Here is a 20,778-nt window from a genome sequence, read left to right as displayed (position 1 = left end):
AACATTGAGGATAGATAAAAACAGAAAAAAAAGTGGCGAGACACTCGTCGAGCCGAATACACAAAAAAAAGCCATAAGATAATGTCGTAAACATTTTTGAGCGATTAAGTTTCAAAGTTTGAAGCTTGTACGCCTTATCCTCTCTAAAGTACTCACAGTGATATTGATGAAATTATCTAAGTAATACTCAATATGAAATCAATTTTCACCAGTCCAACTATACAAATTTTGTTGTTTTGCTCCCACAAAATTTTTTTTACAGATATGTGTGCCTAAATTTTCTCCGTTTGCCTATTGTTGTTTCAAACCTACTCTCGAATATCAAAGTTTTTGACAGAAAACACGCATAGGCAGCTAGCTTGCGTCTCAAATGAAAATTTTTAGTCATAGTAATGAAAGATTACTTAAGATCTCCACCCAGACAAAAGGTTATGTTGATGCCTTTTAATATCATAGACGCTTGATATAAGGTAGTATACCGGTTTAAGATTATTTTTTGTCATTGGGGGAAAATTAAGGCAATTCTGTTTTACAGATTTTTTTTAGCAAAAAATTATCTGGGGTAAAAATGGTTTGAAACAAGGTTCCAGAAGCTCTAACTACAGGCGTTCAAATTAGCGCCAAGAAAAATCTGTCATTGAAAAAAAATCAAGTTTCTCTTAAATCAAGCTACAAAATGGCAGCGATGAACACTTTCAAAAACTTTGAAAACCTTTAACAACATATTGAATAAAAGCTTTTTTAGCGTCTGATCGTGTGGATTAGTTTCGTTTTCAACATTAGTTCGTGCGAGCAGTCATTTTGGCGTTCTCTAGGTATAAGAAAACTGAATGATAGGTGGAAACTGTCAAAGAGGCTAAAGTATGAATCATAAGCTTTGGTGTTTTTTAGTGCATGCACGATGACATGATCGAATTTTGTTAATGCTATGTAAATCGAAAAAATAATCAGTTTTGATGAAATATTTTTGAGTTGCGAGTTTACTGCAATGCCGGTGACGTATGGTGAATGAACCTTCCATGTATCGGATTACAGCGTGGTCGTAAGGTGCGATGAGGAAGTGGTTGGACTTGCGTGCGATGAAACGGCTAATGACTTGTGATCAGCCAAGGTTAATAAAAACCTTTAACTTGTATGGCGGTAGTGAGCATGTGGAGAGCTGTTACATATAATTCATCCTCATCTGATTTGCGAAGTGGTACTCTTAGTGAATTAGTGAAGTTACAGAAGCAAAACCAAGGTATCGTTGGGATTAGCGTGTATTCGTCAACAGAAGAATCTCTTTGGCTCGGGGTTTCTTGGTTATTAACGTGATACTAAGGTAAAATAATGGGATGGTAAGAAGTAAAAACTCTTGCGTATTAGTATGTCTAGGATGATTGCTTCGCAGGAGTCTAGATGCGGAGAGGCGGTTGACTGGGTATATGGGTGGATTTGTTGGATATAATTTTTCAGGCGTATACGTTGTGCACGGGTGCGGGAATAGATGATGTGGATTTTTCTGAAGATGAAGCGGAAGTTGATTGGTGTATCGTAAGTGGTTGATTAGTACTGTGGATTTGTTGTTGGCGTTGTGTAAAAGCATCTAAGTCGGGCTCAAATTGATCCTCATTGATAGGGTTCTAGATGTCGTTAATAGTGCTAGGTAGTCGTGAAAGGATCGGGGAAGCGTCGGTATATGAGAAACTGGAGTTAATGAACAGGTGAAGATTGGATTTGAGGAAATAAAAGGGATAGAAGGTGGTTGTGAAAAGTTAGTAATTGGGCTGGCTTCTGAGTCATTAAATTAATCGGGATGTCTTGTTTGGGATTTTCTTAACATTATTGTGCGTTAAAAACTGTCTGGATTGAGTCATCTGAGTGCTTGTCGGATGAGTTTCGTGATGAAGTGGAGAAACTGGAATGGAAAATATGTAGAGAAGTTCATTGATGGAAGTGAAGAGTTCTGGCATAGGAGATTGGAAGTCTCTGAAAAGATCGGTTGATGTCTCCGATTTGGCAGCTCATTGCGAGCTAAATTTATTATCAACATGAGAACGAAAACTTACTGTATGTGTTTAATCTTTAATTTGTTCACATGCTTCATTCGAATTATGTGCATGATAAACAATATGGGAGATTGGGCTTCGTTGTTTCATTGTCATGATGGTAGTTGAAAGTTGTTCTTTAACTTGTGTGAAATGATTTGAAATTGATTTTGATTCGGTAAACTATGTGATTGTATCGGTGCTGTAGGCGTTATTATGTGTGTTGTTTGTGGGTCGTCATATAGGCTGGGATTTGAGGAATGTTTTTTTAATTGTATTGGTTAATTTGGGCGTCAGGTAAAATTTCACTTATGGAAGTTGGAAAAATTCCATAAAATCCTGCTATACTTGAGCTAGGCATGCTTGCCTGTTGATTTGCGTATGGAATGCACCTGTGTTGTATATTCCTTTAAGGGCTAAAACAAAAATCCTATAACGTTAAACATGGCGTAGAGAATTGGGAGTCTCTCTAGGATGTAATGCGTCCATCCTAAAAAGCTAACAGTTATAACTTTAATATGCAGGAAACTAAAGATATTGATTGAGGAGATATACTGAGCGCGCAAATTTTCTCCGTTGAGATTATTTAGATACATGAGATGTATATAATATATACTGAAGTGTGAAATGTATCTGAATAATCTCAGCGCAAAAAATTTCGTGCACAAAATATCTCCTCAATCAATAAAAACAGTTTTCTCATGAAAATTGTATGTACGAAATGAACATTACTTTTAAAAAAAAACGAGCAGCGAGAATTTTTTGATAACAGCGTTTATCGGCAAATGATAAAGAGGTGATACTTTTTTCCTGGAGGTGTAACACCAAAGAATGTCGCCTTTATATTCGATGAAGTTTGATCAATTGCCTGGAAGTAGGTATCCTGTATAAGGGATTTTCCATACTGCTAGTACTTAAGATTGTAGTATTTGTGATCGTTCTACTGCGCATAAGTGATGTAGTATTTAGAATTCTCATAGTGACAATTCTCGGAAAATTCTGCTGATAATGAATCAAGTTTCATATCTGAATGTGTGTGATGGTGAATTGCTCCAAAAAAGTTTCATTCATCAGAGATAGTTCCTAAGTCGTTTGCTATCACGATCTTCTGGAGAAATTTTTCCACTCAATTGTCCATTGTTTTTATGGAATGAGAAAGGTATGTAGGATTTCTCATCGTAGCGATTTCTATTTGTTGCGGTTTCATGGATGATGAGTTTTCCTGTTTTCATATCGTATACGTTTTCATATTCATCTAGGACTTCGGAATTGAGATTAAAAATAGTTTTTCCAATATTTTTATGCAAATACTGTTTTTGGTTATTTATTTTTGTTCAAGTTGGTGTTGTTGAGTAGTGTGGGAAAAAGTGAAAGCTCCACGTTTTCTACTTTTACTTTATTCTTAACTATATTTAGTTTTTATAGTTGATATTTGCAGTCTTCAGGATAAAGATGTAGTAATGGTTGAATATTACTTTGTTGATATGATTCGTGATCAAGTCTATTTTTATTTCCATTTGAAATTTTGAACAGTGTGCTTTCTTTTCAGAAAACTTCCATTTCAATTTCCAGCCTATAAGTGTTGCAGCGCGGGCTTTGGAGTATAGTGTGATTCACATTGAGTGACTTGGTTTATTGCATAATTGTGTAACTTTTTGTTGTCGCAATCATAGAGTCTTACTAGAGGGCCTTGTGGTCCTGTTCGTGGAAATCGATTCTTATGGATGTTGGTTTCAAATGTGTTAAGGGACAAACTATGTTCAAAACTATATATTTTAAAAGATACGTGTGTACGACAGTCCGGAAAAGGGATTGTAAAAAGACGTGTAGCCAACTGTTTTCTTCGTATATCGGTCGAGTTTATATATTAATTTAGCACAATTAACTGGAGAAGGTGAGATTCTACTGTAATTGCTAGTTGAGGCATAGGTAGAATATTATGTTTCAGATAATGTATTTTTTTATTTCAAATTTCAAAACAAGATTTCGTTGAAATAATATTTGTAAATTATGAACTTGTATATCTTGATGAACGTCGCGTCGATATTTTAAAAACCACCCGAGCACTAATATTCCGTTAATTTCGTTACAAAAATTGGAACAACAAACTGAAGGCATCCAACTTTTCATGTAAGAAATCGGAAAGCATAAAGTCACATTATGTATAAATTTTTGATTTCAAAAATTTCGAGATACATTGAATTAGAAAATTTCTGAAACTGAGTTTTAATTATAGTCATGTAGCTTTTATATAGTCTTTGAAACTAGTAGCTTTTTTCGGTTAATTTAATGCGGTTATAATGCATCAACTGAGTTAACTTATTACTATTCGAATGTCAAAGCACATTCTATCAAAAAGCTGCAAAGGTGCCCTAAAAGTGGCACCAATATTTGCGACTTAGGTCGGAAAAAAATTGAAAGCTCGTACTAATACACTTTGCTTCGCAAGTTTAATGAACTGAAAAAATTGATAAATTAACTGTAAGGAAAAAAAATAACTCTGTTCGCCCCTCCCTTCCCGTGCCCTACTGCCTAAACTTTGCCCACTGCCATCGGTTCACCCCAGGGATATCCACAAGCTTAAACAACTTTTGATTACGCAATTCCAAGTAGGCAACTAACCCTTTACTTCAAAAGTCTCAATATCGAGAGTATCCACTATCCCCCTACTATAAAATTGATTGTTGTTGTTTTGTTGTTTTAGCCCCCCTCCCCCCTCAACTTACATCGTATTTGTCTGTGTTGCCCTCTGGTTTGCGCTTGAGGGGGTGTGAAGTGAGGATGCACCATGGGAGGTGCTTGGCCAATGGGTTCCAGTTCTCAGACACTGTCACTGGTCCAGTCAGTCGCTGGTATGTTATCTTGATACATGGATCGTCTCTGGGCCTAAATCAGCCAGGCAGTCAACCAGTTAAAAGGCAGCACTTAAATGTGGATTACTAGAAACATAGACATGAGGCGGAAGCCAACCCCTGCCACCTTCGACGACCCAAAGGGTCCCTTCTTTGATACTATACTAAAACATCCATTTGGGTCAACCAACCCTATTATTATCTATAAGCGCCTTCAACGCCAATTAACACTAAACATTGAGGATAGATAAAAACAGAAAAAAAAGTGGCGAGACACTCGTCGAGCCGAATACACAAAAAAAAGCCATAAGATAATGTCGTAAACATTTTTGAGCGATTAAGTTTCAAAGTTTGAAGCTTGTACGCCTTATCCTCTCTAAAGTACTCACAGTGATATTGATGAAATTATCTAAGTAATACTCAATATGAAATCAATTTTCACCAGTCCAACTATACAAAGTTTGTTGTTTTGCTCCCACAAAATTTTTTTTACAGATATGTGTGCCTAAATTTTCTCCGTTTGCCTATTGTTGTTTCAAACCTACTCTCGAATATCAAAGTTTTTGACAGAAAACACGCATAGGCAGCTAGCTTGCGTCTCAAATGAAAATTTTTAGTCATAGTAATGAAAGATTACTTAAGATCTCCACCCAGACAAAAGGTTATGTTGATGCCTTTTAATATCATAGACGCTTGATATAAGGTAGTAAACCGGTTTCAGATCATTTTTTGTCATTGGGGGAAAATTAAGGCAATTCTGTTTTAGATTTTTTTTAGCAAAAAATTATCTGGGGTAAAAATGGTTTGAAACAAGGTTCCAGAAGCTCTAACTACAGGCGTTCAAAATAGCGCCAAGAAAAATCTGTCATTGAAAAAAAATCAAGTTTCTCTTAAATCAAGCTACAAAATGGCAGCAATGAACATTTTCAAAAACTTTGAAAACCTTTAACAACATATTGAATAAAAGCTTTTTTAGCGTCTGATCGTGTGGATTAGTTTCGTTTTCAACATTAGTTCGTGCGAGCAGTCATTTTGGCGTTCTCTAGGTAAAGAAAACTGAATGATAGGTGGAAACTGTCAAAGAGGCTAAAGTATGAATCATAAGCTTTGGTGTTTTTTAGTGCATGCACGATGACATGATCGAATTTTGTTACTGCTATGTAAATCAAAAAAATAATCAGTTTTGATGAAATTTTTTTGAGTTGCGAGTTTACTGCAATGCCGGTGACGTATGGTGAATGAACCTTCCATGTATCGGATTACAGCGTGGTCGTAATGTGCGATGAGGAAGTGGTTGGACTTGCGTGCGATGAAACGGCTAATGACTTGTGATCAGCCAAGGTTAATAAAAACCTTTAACTTGTATGGCGGTAGTGAGCATGTGGAGAGCTGTTACATATAATTCATCCTCATCTGATTTGCGAAGTGGTACTCTTAGTGAATTAGTGAAGTTACAGAAGCAAAACCAAGGTATCGTTGGGATTAGCGTGTATTCGTCAACAGAAGAATCTCTTTGGCTCAGGGTTTCTTGGTTATTAAAGTGATACTAAGGTAAAATAATGGGATGGTAAGAAGTAAAAACTCTTGCGTATTAGTATGTCTAGTATGATTGCTTCGCAGGAGTCTAGATGCGGAGAGGCGGTTGACTGTGTATATGGGTGGATTTGTTGGATATAATTTTTCAGGCGTATACGTTGTGCACGGGTGCGGGTGTTGGGAATGGATGATGTGGATTTTTCTGAAGATGAAGCGGAAGTTGATTGGTGCATCGTAAGTGGTTGATTAGTACTGTGGATTTGTTGTTGGCGTTGTGTAAAAGCATCTAAGTCGGGCTCAAATTGATCCTCATTGATAGGGTTCTAGGTGTCGTTAATAGTGCTAGGTAGTCGTGAAAAGATCGTGGAAGCGTCGGTATATGAGAAACTGGAGTTAATGAATAGGATAATATTGGGTTTGAGGAAATAAAAGGGATAGAAGGTGGTTGTGAAAAATAGTAATTGGGCTGGCTTCTGAGTCATTATTGTGCGTTAAAAACTGTCTGGATTGAGTCATCTGAGTGCTTGTCGGATGAGTTTCGTGATGAAGTGGAAAAACTGGAATGGAAAATATGTAGAGAAGTTCATTGATGGATGTGAAGAGTTCTGGCATAGGAGATTGGAAGTCTCTGAAAAGATCGGTTGAAGTCTCCGATTTGGCAGCTCATTGCGAGCTAAAATTATTATCAACATGAGAACGAAAACTTACTGTATGTGTTTAATCTTTTATTTGTTCACATGCTTCATTCGAATTATGTGCTTGATAAACAATATGGGAGATTGGGCTTCGTTGTTTCATCGTCATGATGGTAGTTGAAAGTTACTCTTTAACTTGTGTGAAATGATTTGAAATTGATTTTGATTCGGTAAACTATGTGATTGTATCGGTGCTGTAGGCGTTATTATGTGTGTTGTTTGTGGGTCGTCATATAGGCTGGGATTTGAGGAATGTTTTTTTAATTGTATTGGTTAATTTGGGCGTCAGGTAAAATTTCACTTATGGAAGTTGGAAAAATTCCATAAAATCCTGCTATACTTGAGCTAGGCATGCTTGCCTGTTGATTTGCGTATGGAATGCACCTGTGTTGTATATTCCTTTAAGGGCTAAAACAAAAATCCTATAACGTTAAACATGGCGTAGAGAATTGGGAGTCTCTCTATGATGTAATGCGGCCATCCTAAAAAGCTAACAGTTATAACTTTAATATGCAGGAAACTAAAGATATTGATTGAGGAGATATACTGAGCGCGCAAATTTTCTCCATTGAGATTATTTAGATACATGAGATGTATATAATATATACTGAAGTGTGAAATGTATCTGAATAATCTCAGCGCAAAAAATTTCGTGCACAAAATATCTCCTCAATCAATAAAAACAGTTTTCTCATGAAAATTGTATGTACGAAATGAACATTACTTTTAAAAAAAACGAGCAGCGAGAATTTTTTGATAACAGCGTTTATCGGCAAATGATAAGGAGGTGATACTTTTTTCCTGGAGGTGTAGTACCAAAGAATGTCGCCTTTATATTGTATAAGGGATTTTCCATACTGCTATTACTTAAGATTGTAGTATTTGTGATCGTTCTACTGCGCATAAGTGATGTAGTATTTAGAATTCTCATAGTGACATTTCTCGGAAAATTCTGCTGATAATGAATCAAGTTTCATATCTGAATGTGTGTGATGAAGAATTGCTCCAAAAAAGTTTCATTCATCAGAGATAGTTCCTAAGTCGTTTGCTATCACGATCTTCCGGAAAAGTTTTTCCACTTAGATGTCCATTGTTTTCATGGAATGAGAAAGGTATGTAGGATTTCTCATCGTAACGATTTTTATTTGTTGCGGTTTCATGGATGACGAGTTTTCCTGTTTTCATATCGTATACGTTTTCATATTCATCTAGGACTTCGGAATTGAGATTTAAAATAGTTTTTCCAATATTTTTATGCAAATACTGTTTTTGGTTATTTATTTTCAATGCTTGGAATGTTCTTCTAAGGGTTTTATCTGATTTTGTTCTTGGGGGCTTTACATGATAAAAGGGTTATAGATTCTATAAAATACTTTTGATGAAACTTAATCATTGGTGCTTGTTTTTTAGCTAATTGGAAGATTGTGCAAGTTTCTCCGGGGAACCGAACAATGGTTGCCTGTGTGCAAATTGTGGGATCGCAAAAACCTTGATCAACCTACCACAACAAGAGAATGCCTTGATATATTACTGTGTCGTCTTTTAAACGTAAGTTCAACGTCTTCAATTTGTATTTTCCAATCAAAGAACATTCTTTCTTGATATCCTGTGTTTTTTGCTTGCTTAACATTTTGATGTGCCGTTTATATCGATGTGAGGTATCCAGTGTTTATCATGAAAGTCGAATTTTAATCGTCCATGTGCGCCATGATAAGGATGTTTATCGTCAACTCATGTGACCTTGACTTTGTTCAAGTTGGTGTTGTTGAGTAGTGTGGGAAAAAGTCAAAGCTCCACGTTTTCTACTTTTACTTTATTCTTAACTATATTTAGTTTTTATAGTTGATATTTGCAGTCTTCAGGATAAAGATGTAGTAATGGTTGAATATTACTTCGTTGATATGATTCGTGATCAAGTCTATTTTTATTTCCATTTGAAATTTTGAACAGTGTGCTTTCTTTTCAGAAAACTTCCATTTCAATATCCAGCCTATAAGTGTTGCAGCGCGGGCTTTGGAGTATAGTGTGGCAATAACAATTGTTGTTTTAATTGCTTGCGGTTCTGACTCACATTGAGTGACGTGCTTTATTGCATAATTGTGTAACTTTTTGTTGTCGCAATTATAGAGTCTTACTAGAGGGCCTTGTGGTCCTGTTCGTGGAAATCGATTCTTATGGATGTTGGTTTCAAATATGTTAAGGGACAAACTATGTTCAAAACTATATATTTTAAAAGATACGTGTGTACGACAGTCCGGAAAAGGGATTGTAAAAAGACGTGTAGCCAACTGTTTTCTTCGTATATCGGTCGAGTTTATATATTAATTTAGCACAATTAACTGGAGAAGGTGAGATTCTACTGTAATTGCTAGTTGAGGCATAGGTAGAATATTATGTTTCAGATTATGTATTTTTTTATTTCAAATTTCAAAACAAGATTTCGTTGAAATAATATTTGTAAATTATGAACTTGTATATCTTGATGAACGTCGCGTCGATATTTTAATCGATGTAAAGCCCAACTTTCAGATCGAGTGCTGTCTAATTGTTGAGCAAATAAGGGGGGAGCAGCTACAAAAATTTTCAAGTCATAATGGTTTACAAGTGTTTTGTAATTCTTAATGTCCAGTAAAAATTTGATGGTAGATGTGGTTTATATGGTGGTGAATTTATATTTGGAAGAGTGGGGTATTTTCTATAGTTTAAGCTTGTGGGGTTGATGAAGTTGAAGGTGTAAATTTATACTAAATTGAACTCTTGGTATTGAAGTTTCGATTTCTTTGAAAGTGAATCATTTTTAAATCAGTTGTAATGCCTTGGAAGTGGTTTTGAATATGATGTATAAGGATCTACGTAGGTGTAGGTGTTTTCGACATACGATAATCGAGTAAATATATGAGACTGGGATGGTAGTTTTGAGTTATTGGTTCTGCGGGGATTTTGGGTAGGATTTTGGGATGGGTCAGGTTTGGGAGGTGGTTGTTGGAGTTTGATAAGCATTTTGATGTTTTTTTGTTAGCCTTGATAGTATTCTCCGACAAAATTGATTATCATTACGATAGCTAAAATGAAGGTAATAATTGCTTTTTTAAGGCATTTAAAAAGTGTCAGAAATAAGAACGGTACTAAAATTTAAAAAAAAAATTATTTAATATCAGAAATGCTTTTCTATTAAAAAAAGATATCTTAACATTTAAAAAGAAGGGTTTTAATAGTCGAACCTGATTAGTTGGTCGGTCTGTGGGAAAGGGAAAGATAGGTTTGAAAGTGAGTTAATCTTTACAACCTGTTGAAGTAAACCTTTTTAGCATCTGATCGTGTGGATGAGTTTCGTTTTCAACATCAGTTCGTGCGAGCAGTTAATTTCGCCTTCTTTAGGTGAAAGAAAATTAAATGATAGTTGGAAACTGACAAAGAGCCTAAAATAGATTTTTTGTTAGTGTTATGTAAATCGAAGAAGTAATCAGTTTTGTTAAACTTTTTTTGAGTTGTGATTTTATTGCGGGGGTCGGTGACCAATTGATACTGAATCTTACATGTATCGGATTACAGTGTGGTGTTCGGAATACAGAAACGGCTGATTACTTGTTATAAGCCAACCTTTAAGTTGTATGGCGGTAGTCAGCTCGTGGAGAGCTGTTATATATAATTCATCATCATCTGATTTGCGAAGTGGTACTCCTAGTGGATTAGTGAAGTTATAGAAGCAAAACCAAGGTTTGTGGGGATTAGTGTGTATTCGTCAACAGGAGAGTCTCTTTGGCTTGGGGTTTCTTGGTTTTTATAGCAATGCTAAGGAAAAAATGGGATGCTTACAAGTAAAAAAAATCTTGCGTATTAGTATGTCTAGGATGATTGTACGATGTCCTGTACGAGGGCTGCTTCGCCAGGAGTCTAGATGCAGAGGGGTAGTTGACTGAGTATATGTGAGTGTTTGTTGGAGTTTTTTTTTCATGAGTATACGTTATGCGAGTGTTGCGAATATATGTGGATGTTTCTGAAGGAGAAGCGGAGTTAATTGGTGCATGGAAAGTGGTTGATTAGTAACGTGGACTTGTTGTTGGCGTTGTATCAAATCATCTAAGTCGTGTTGAAGTTGTCATCAGTGATACGGCTTGGGGTGCCGTTAGTAGTGCTAAGTAGCGGTCAAAGGATCGGGAAAGTGTCGGTATATGAGAAACTGGAGTTCATGAAAGAGTGATTACTGGGATTGAGGGAGTGATAGGGATAGAAGGTGGTTGTGAAAAGTTAGTAGCGGGGCTTGCTTCGGAGTCAATAAATTAGTCGGGATGTCTTGTTCAGAGTTTTCTAAAAATTCTTTGCGTTAAAAACTGTGGATTTAGTCATCTGAGTTCTTGTGGGATGAGTTTCGTGATGAGGTGGAAAAATTGGAATGAAATATCGGTAGAGGGCCAGAGAGAAGATCATTGATGGAAGTAAAAGAGTTCAGGCGTAGGAGATTGAAAGTCAAATGTTTCATTTGAACTGTGTGCTTGATAAGCGATATGAGAGATTGGGCTTCGTTGTGGTTCATTGTTTTGATTAAGTCGTGATTGTGCTGAAAACATTGTTCTGTAAATTGTATGTGGAATGATTCGTAATTGATTTTACTTAGGTAAGCTGTGTGATTGTAGCGGTGCTACACGTTTTATATAAGCGTTGTTTTGTGGGTCGTCATTTAGGTTGGGTCTTGGTGGAAAGCTTTTCATTGTATTGGTTAAGTTGTGAATCAAGTAACATTTTAATATATCTATTTATCTACTATACAATTATATATCTTTACCTATAATATATGTAATGTTAATAATTTACATAAAATATATAATAAATTTGAAGAAAATATATTTGATATATATAAAAATAATATAAATAATAAATATAATATATAAAAAAAAAATTTGTATCTGTATATTATATAATTCGTAAGAGAAATATAGTATATATAATAAATATATTACAAATAATAAATATAATATATAATATATATATATGAAAAATGCATTATATATATTGTATATGATTGGGCTAATTTTTCATAATAGTTCAACATCTGTAATTGATTTTAACTACATTGCCTTGATTGCCGTCAAGAAAAAATATGGTTTCCTTTCATTGTTTTTTGCCCAAAGTAAAATTAATAAATCTGCCGTTTGCTTTCTTTTTCATTACTCAACGAGCAAGGCTCTGCCGTTTGCTTTGTTTTCATTATTCAACGTGCAAGGCTAAAAAAGAAAAAAATATATACATTCGAATGCACCATAATGTCAGCCACAGCTCCAAAAACTCGTTCATATTTTTTTGACAACCAGATACTAAAATATGTGTGTTTATGTTTTTCAAGATTTTGAAAGTTTTCTTGAACTCCGGGCCAAAATTTACCTTTTTTTGGAGAAATGATTTTTTTTTCATGGTAATATAAAGTTTGGCGCCCAGGCGTTACCGTGAACGCCTCGAAACAGACTTATTGAAAGCAGAACAAGTTAATTTAATTTATTTTTACTCCCAACTGCTTTTTTGCGCCAAAAAAAATAGTTTGAAAAAACTGACTTCGATTTTGTTTTGCCAATAACAAAAAACAGCGCCATGCAACATATTTAATGCAAAAGTAAGTAATTATGATGTTAAATAGAATCGCCATAACCTTCTGGTTAGCTGGAAAACTTGATCAGGCTTACAATTTTATGCAAAAAAAAAACGACAAGAAAAATGAGTAAACAATACCAAAAAAGTAAAGAAATAGATTGTTAAAAAAACACAACGCCAATTGTTGAAGTGCTGAAAGTCGGCAGAGCGCACGTATAATTAAAAATATGAGTTTGAATATTCAAAACTTTGAATGTTTCAACATTCAAAAAATTTGATATCTCGAATGGTTCTCACGATGAAATTCGCTGTTTTGCTCTACAAAAATGTTGGCAGATATTTTGGCCGAAGCTTGAGTGCGCTCTGCAGAAACAACACCGGCAGAGCGGACGCTAAAATTTTATCTTTAAAATATCCTCTATAATCCTGTGTGTAGATGTCTGAGAAACCGGCTGTTTCAGTGAGTTTCCTTAGGCTTTGGTCATGGATTATCGCTGGATTGTATCTAATTTAAGCGAAGTTCTTGAAACTTTGTGTTCTGATGCGCTGTTGAATGTCTAATTCTGAGAAAATTTTTATTGGTTGTAAATCAATATTGAGATTCCTGGCTATTGTGCGTATGCTTTCGGTGGAAAAATTAATAAGCGGTTGCATCAGTTAGGGGTATGGTGCGAAGAGATATTTATCTTCTTCAGGATTTAATTGTACTAGATTTTGGCTATATTCTGATGCACATGGGACGGAGGTATCCCAACAGTATGTGCGTTGTGAAAGGGTTTACAAAAAAAATGAGCAGCGAGAATTCTTTGATAACAGCGTTTATCGGAAAAAAACATAGAGGTGATACATTTTTCGTGGAGATGTAGTACCAAAGAATGTCGCCTTTATATTCGATCAATTACCTGGAAGTAGGTTTCCTGCAAAGGGGACTTTTAATACTGTTGAGGAGTGTAGTATTGTGTTCGTTCTAGTGCTCACAAGTGAGGTAGTGTTTCGAATTCTGATAGTGAAATTTAACAAAAAATTCAGCTGTTAGTGTAATCAAGTTTCATATCTGAATGTAAATCAGAGTGAAATGCTCCAAAAAAGTGTCATTCATAAGTTCCTGAAGTCGTAGTAAGCTATCACGATCTTCTGGAATGAGTTATTTACCTATTTGTCCTGTTTTTATGGAGTGAGATAGGTATGTAGAATATCTCATCTTAGCGACTGCTATTTGTTGCGGTTTCTGGGATGATGAGTTTTCGTATCGAATCCGTTTTCATATTCAACTTGGACTTCGGAATATTGAGTTTCAAATAAGGTTTTCCAAGGTTTACATGCAAATTCTGTCACTAAGTCTTTCTGGTTAAATTATGTTCAATGCCTGGAAAGTTCCTATAGGGGCTTTTATCTTTTATCAATAGAGCCTTTCAGTCAGAAACTAAATTCAATTTGCCTGATAAGTCTTTTTTTTCGATTAAAAGAACAAATATTTTCTTTATGGAATTTGTTTGTTATTTTTTTAGTTGAGCTTTTGTTTTTATTGATGAGTTTGAATGTATTTTTGTTTGTTAGGTCTACCTCATACAGATTGTTTTGACATCCTAACTGAAGTGGAAAGTGTTTTAACTTTTTTATTTTTACAATCTGAGTCAATTTTCACTGCATACTTGCTTGCTAATCGTGGTGATGTTTCATCTTTTGCCAGGAAAATTTTTGTTTTGGGAATTTAAACTGTTGTTTTATGTGTTAATAATTCTGGTGGAGTGTTTCTAATAAGGTATCTGGTAAAGCAAGGTTTTTTCCTGCTGTCCCAAATAAGTAGCGATTCGGGAACTCAATTTAAATAAGTTGAAATCTATATACTTATCTTTTGGGTTTTTTTGTACAAAAAAATTATTAAGAGTTTGTGGTCTGTAAAAAAACAGCTGGGTATTTTGATCCTAGGATTTAATGTTCGTATTCTGTTAGGGAATTTGTTATGGTAATGAGTGCAGAGAGTCGTAGCTCTGCTTGTAAAAAGTCTTGAAATTGCGAACGAAAAAAAAACTTTTCTTTATTTCTTGATGGGATTGGAATGTAAAGGTGCTGCGCCGAGTGCATTGAGTGCTATTTTTAAAGATTCCCTTCTTAAAGATTTCTGGATTGATAAAGGTTTTACCTTTTGGTTGTTGCTCTTTTTTTTACATGAGATATACTTTCATAGTGTTCATGTATGTCTAAGAGTCTATTTACTTTATCTTGCAAGTGTATGTGTACTTTACATGTGCATTGATTTTTGAAAACTGAGTGTCGTTTCAGTGGAAAATGTACGGGTGAATGAATTTTTCCGACATCAAACTTTGATGTGGCATAAACGTTAAGGAATTTTAATAATAAGTGATAACTGTTCAAATTCATCTTGATTTATTTGTGAATATTGAAATTCAACATACGTTAAACATTTCGTTGTTCTGGTGTATATTTGAGATTTGTATTGTGAAATGAAAATATGTTTTTTTTAAATAATCGATATTGCGTTTTGGTTCTTGAATTAAATTATTAAATGATAATTCTTCATTCAGGAAAGTAGATTGACAAATTAAGTAATAATTTCAGAATATTGTTTAGTCTATATGCTTTTCCTGCAATTGAATTGTTATATATAAGTATTTCGACGTTATCTCTTTACATTTTTTGCATATTTGATTGATATTATTACTCGAAAAAATTTATGGATGGGTCTAAATCAAAAGAGACATGTGGCGTTTCTGTGTGTTTTGATTATTGCTGTATTATCGAAGTTGAGCACTCGGGAAGTTATGTCTAAGCAGTTAAAGGTTTTGAATGTTTTCTTTGTCTGTTATAATATGCTAAAACTTTAAAAGAAAGGAGGTTGTTTGTTATATCTTTGAAAGAACCTTAATGAAGTTTTTTATCTGATATACTTGTCTTTGATTTGAAATGTACCATGTAAAATATGAATCGTTGGTATTTACTAAAAACTGGTATTCCTACTATATTATCTTATATATCTGAGATGTGAAATATAATATTTAAGGGTTCTATTAGTTTACTTTCTTCCATGGTTTTGGTTGGTTGGAAACCTAGTTATATTTTTAAATAATTTTGTATATGTCTGCCTTGCACTGTAGCTAATTAATTAACGTATCGGAAGTGTCATAATCGGACCTAAGGAGGATGACTTTCGTACTAGTGTTTCCATTCTTACAGCAAGTTGTTTTATAGTTTCATTCGGGAGTCTGCGAATCTCGTTACATAAAACTCTTTGATATTGTTTATTTCTTTCTGAGTCAAACATTTTTGCCAATTCCTGTGTGAAACGTTTCCAATCTAATTTGATTTCTATAAGATAAACTGAAAACCAATTTTGACCTGCTCAGTCGCAGTGTGGTTTGTATCAGAGCTGTGCGTCTATGAATTCAATTTTGATGAAGAGGTGTATTGATAGGTTCTGGGCCTATATTCAAAACTAAATTAGCTGTAACAGCGTTCAAGATATTCGGATGAGTAATTAAGATCTGCTCCTGTGAAAACCTATAATGGTTTATTTAATGTTTCAGATGATCAACCCATAAGGTGTTGATTCATCGTCATATGGAGTGATTCCGCTGTGTTAGGTATTTGAGTAAAACTTGTGAGTTGATTTCGACTAATTTCATTGTTGTAAATAATATGGTAATGGTATTTAATTTCTCATTGTTTATCATCGGTAGTCTTGAGTGTATAACAGGTATTGTGTTTGTATGTTATGAGTTGGTGGTGTAAAGTTTGGTCTTATTGGAATTTTAGTTCGGTTGTTATTGTATTGTTTTCAGATAATTTTCATTTACTGAAATTATTCGATTAACTGAACTTGAGATATCATTGGTTTATTAATGAAAATTTCATGATACCAATCATGGTCTTAAGCATAATCTGTTTCATCTGCCAAAATTGTGTCTTCGTCGCAGTTTGTACGAAATTCTTTTTTGATTGTTTTATAAGGTCTAAAATATGTTGGAAGTAATCTATTATAAACCATGCTGAAATTTGTTGCAGATCGACTTTTATTAATTATGAATTTTCTTTGTAAGTGAGTTTCTCGCGAATTGAATATAAAAGTCTTGAGAATGGATTATTTTCTGTCCTTATAGCTTTGTCGGTATCTAAGATGGACGACATAGCTGTAACTTATTGAAAAATATCATTTGTAAAAGTTGAATTTGCTCGTGTTAAGTTTTCATGTTGTATACTTTTGCTATATTTTACGAAAAATTTTGAAAAGCTTAAATCTTTATCATCAGTTTGTCTTTTGTGTGATGGGGTTTGGTTATCTAAATCTGGTGCTAAGATTTCAATTGTGAATATAGCATATTGTGAGGTTACTTTGCATATAAATAGCAGGCAATGATCTACTATGTACTTATTTTTATCTTCTGGAAATTCTTGTAGGCATGGGCTATTGTCTTTTTTTTTAATGAGATTGTGACAAAATTGTACTTGTCCGCGTGACGGGTCACTGTCGGGATGAGTGACAAATAGTAAGACAGAAACAGCCTCGAAATTATTGTCGTATTGAATCATTTACTATGTGGTATCGATGTTAACGCGTAACTTTCAATATGTCTTAAAGGTTGATTCCAAGGTTGATACTGTTTTCCTGTTATAAGTATAATTTTTCTTTTTTGTACTTTTTTGATGCTGTGGTTGCTTCTGAATCGAAAAACATCGTTTTTCGATGTCGTGGTGCGTGTCTCGAATGTTTTCGAGATTGCGTATGGTTGCTGTATGTTGTATCAGATTCTGAAATTACGTTTCATCTTCTAGAAAAACAATTTTTCTGAATGTGTTTTTGCTTGTAGATTGGAATTCTTTTTTTAAAATTGTTCTTTCGATCTTAAATATCCTACTGTTTTGTTTATCTGGGGTTATGACAAGACCTTATTGGGGAAAAATGAATTAAACAATTGTGTAAAAATATTGTTTGTTTGCTAGACTACATTTTGACGTAGATGTTAGAATGATTGATGCAAAATCCAGCTGTTAAATGTCTATTTTCTAACCTGTTAGTTCTTACTCATTTTCTGAGTGTTATCTTATTCCTCGGGTCGTTTTCTATGATTGAGTCGGCTTAATCTTACTAAAATGGGAATCGATGAGATCGATGGTTGATGAATAAAGGAATCAATTCACAAGCTTCAGGTATAATTAGAACACAAGTAGATCGCTAAATACTCTTTTAGAGCAAAGCAGTTCTAAGAGTTTTTATAGACCTGTGTCAAATAAGAGGTGCGGTGCAAACGAAATATGAATAACCGAAGCTCTTCTCTGTTTAGCTTATATTAAATAGTGAGTTTTTGACAAAAAAATTTCAGTGAATTCGGGGTCGTCCGGAAGGGTTGGAAAGTGAATCGACGTTCGACGTCGTTAAGAAATAATTTTAGGGGATGGTATGAACTTTAAAGTAAAACTTATAAGATCGAAGGAAAGCCTTGATGATCTGGAATAATTATTGATGCTTAGGGTAGGGATTAAGATTTCAAGTCAAGAAAAGCCGTGATGATTAGATAGTTTAGTTAAATTTTTCAAAAAAATAGATGGTTAAAGATCCAAGCATATTTCATGAATTTATAAATTTGAAGTAAAAGTTTTTAGAAAAGTTACCGCAGATTTGAAATTAGGTTTAACTTTATAAAGTTTTTGTCGACGTCTTGTTGTTTAATTATAGTACTAGTTATTGCATACTATTTAAGAGATATCGCTTGATAAATCAAATTTACGGCTCTGTTTAATGCAGTTCAGATAATAACTAAGAAGATTTACAGCACAAATTGGTTTTAAATTTTGTCGACGTTGACTGCTTTTTCGCTTTGTGATGCAGTTTTTTTGGCTATCGTTTTCCGTTGTGTTGTTTTTTGTCTTTAGTATTGACTCGGCTTGATTACACTTATTGAGACGTGGAAATTGGCTAATTCTACTATTAATTTTTTTCGACATGTTTGATGTTTTCTGAATATAAGTTTGTATTGATTCTGCTCGAGTCTGTTCGTCACATTGTCTAATTTTTGACAGGATATATTTGAGCAACTTCTTAGTCTACTAACAATCCTAACCTTACTCTTATATTTCCTAATCTCAATATATCTAGTATATACTGGAATTCTTGCGAGGTAAGAGGAGAGAAGAAAGTAACTGATTTCAATCTGTATTATACTTTCTCTGGCTGAAGCTATGAATATTTTCAGCTTTACAAGTTATCGTAAGTTTAAGTAATGGATCTTGATTGGTTAGTTCTAAATATTTTACAGTGATAAATATCAAGGTATATTAAAAAAAAAACATTTGTTTGAGCTGGTTCCACTAAGGCTGACTTACCACTGAAGAGACATCTTTTTGAAGGTGAGTTGCTTGGCAAAGTGTATGCGGGATATGCATTTGAGATTGATCCTGGTGAGCTCGCTCCACTTCTCAGTGATGAAGCTGTAATTCACCACCAACACACTACACTCACACTGCAACACTACTCGTTCTCTGTCGTGGTTCCAGTGGTCAATTCTACAAAGTCATCAACATGATCATCGCCTACAGTTTCCACCAAATTAGGCGGCGAGGAGCTGAGCTAAGCTAAGCTAAAACGCCAAACCAGACAGTTAATACAGAAGTGGAGAAAACCCTATCACTACTCACTCTGTCAGCACAAACATGGCCACGAATTCTCCATCCAAATCTGGGAGTAGACATTCCCGCTTTAATTTTTCCTCTGCTATTTCCAGTCTCATTGCCTAAGCATCAATCAAGCTAGTCAAATCAAAACTGCTGATTCTTCTGTCACGCTACTTAACGAAAAAATTAAGTTTCTTTTTTGAAAAAATGGATGCAAACTTTTATCGGTTCAGATCTTTACGATTGCGATACGAAAGCATACTTAAAATCCATTCATATCACTGAACATCATAAACCAGACGACAAGAATTTCTATCACCTCCCTCAGGTACTTGGTGAAGAACAATGTTAACACAGAGGCGAAGCAGAGCTTCGCAACCACTAGCGATAAAAAAATGAGTGACTCTCATTACTTAAACCGACAAACCTGAAAAAAACTTACAATTATTTTCAAAACAAACGTTAAATTTGCAAAAATATCCGAAAGTCTGGAAAACATCCAAATTTTTATCTTTTCGGCTTGCCGAAAAAAAATAGCCGAAAAAGTCTACATTCCGGTTTGATAATGCTTGCTAATCGCAAGCGTAATTCTTCAAATTCTTGAGGCGGCTCTTTTCCAGCCCCCCCCCCCGCCTTTCAAAATAACGAGTCTTGTTTGTTTTACGTGTTTTTACGACTAAAAGCGTGATTTTACGCTGTAAAGTATGAAGAAGAAATCTGTTCACAGTTGTTGATTTGTTCACCACGCCAAATTTCATTGCATTATGACAACGTTAAATAGACTTTTCAAAATTGAATTTGAAAAGTGGAACTGGAAAAGAGCCCTTGAGGCTAGTAAGGACGTTAGAAGTGGACAGCAAGGAGCGCTGTTACCATGAATCATCAGTGATGGCGCATCACAGGTAGACACTAACCTTGTTGGCAAAGTAGAGATCCGACTCTTTCTGAGGGAGCAGTCTGGATGGTTGCGGTGATGGTTCTATAGAAATTTCCTTGCCAGCCGTCGCTACTGTCGTTGTTTCATGTGTAGCGACGGCAGCAGTATCTGTAGCGTATACCGTTACACCTTTTTTCTTATTGTTCCCATCACTTTGCAGCTCACCATCAGGATTGGAAGACTCACTTGTAACATAATAATAATCATAATAATGAAAGAATTAATTCTCTTGAGTAAATTAAGGCAAAAATAAAAAGATGCAGTGCACTTCAAGAACCATGAACAAGAGTTCAGTTGATCAAAAGTTGACACAGTTCTCTCTAAAAGAAATTCCTTGACTCTTCTCTGGGAAGACTCGAGGGGAACGAAGATGTCTACACCAAGACGGATCAACTCGTTGACGGATTTCTCAACGCGATGAAAGAACTTCTCGGTCTTTTTTCATGAATCATCATCTGATAGCGTGGTTCAGTCTCAATGCCTACTGTCGTTTTGATCTGACATGAGTGTTCCAAAAATTT

At 34.8% G+C, this 20,778-nt stretch overlaps 1 protein-coding gene across 1 annotated transcript in view; it reads right to left on the bottom strand.

Moving 5' to 3' along the window:
• The window catches only part of LOC134853548 (tumor protein p63-regulated gene 1-like protein), a 454,277-nt gene that overhangs the window by 19,935 nt on the left and 413,564 nt on the right, over nucleotides 1–20,778 (bottom strand). The window contains exons 3-7 of the mRNA XM_063869548.1: nucleotides 20,235–20,442; nucleotides 19,345–19,439; nucleotides 19,033–19,212; nucleotides 4,754–4,913; nucleotides 157–176 (exon numbers count right to left, since the gene is read on the bottom strand). Of these exons, the coding sequence (XP_063725618.1) occupies nucleotides 157–176; nucleotides 4,754–4,913; nucleotides 19,033–19,212; nucleotides 19,345–19,439; nucleotides 20,235–20,442 (663 nt within the window). The remainder of the gene's footprint in view (nucleotides 1–156; nucleotides 177–4,753; nucleotides 4,914–19,032; nucleotides 19,213–19,344; nucleotides 19,440–20,234; nucleotides 20,443–20,778) is intronic.

The sequence above is a fragment of the Symsagittifera roscoffensis genome, chromosome 8 (assembly GCF_963678635.1).
Source record: "Symsagittifera roscoffensis chromosome 8, txSymRosc1.1, whole genome shotgun sequence".
Classification (NCBI taxonomy): Eukaryota; Metazoa; Xenacoelomorpha; order Acoela; family Convolutidae; genus Symsagittifera; species Symsagittifera roscoffensis.
Note: the sequence above shows the minus strand (reverse complement) of the source record. Positions and strands in the feature narration are given on the sequence as shown.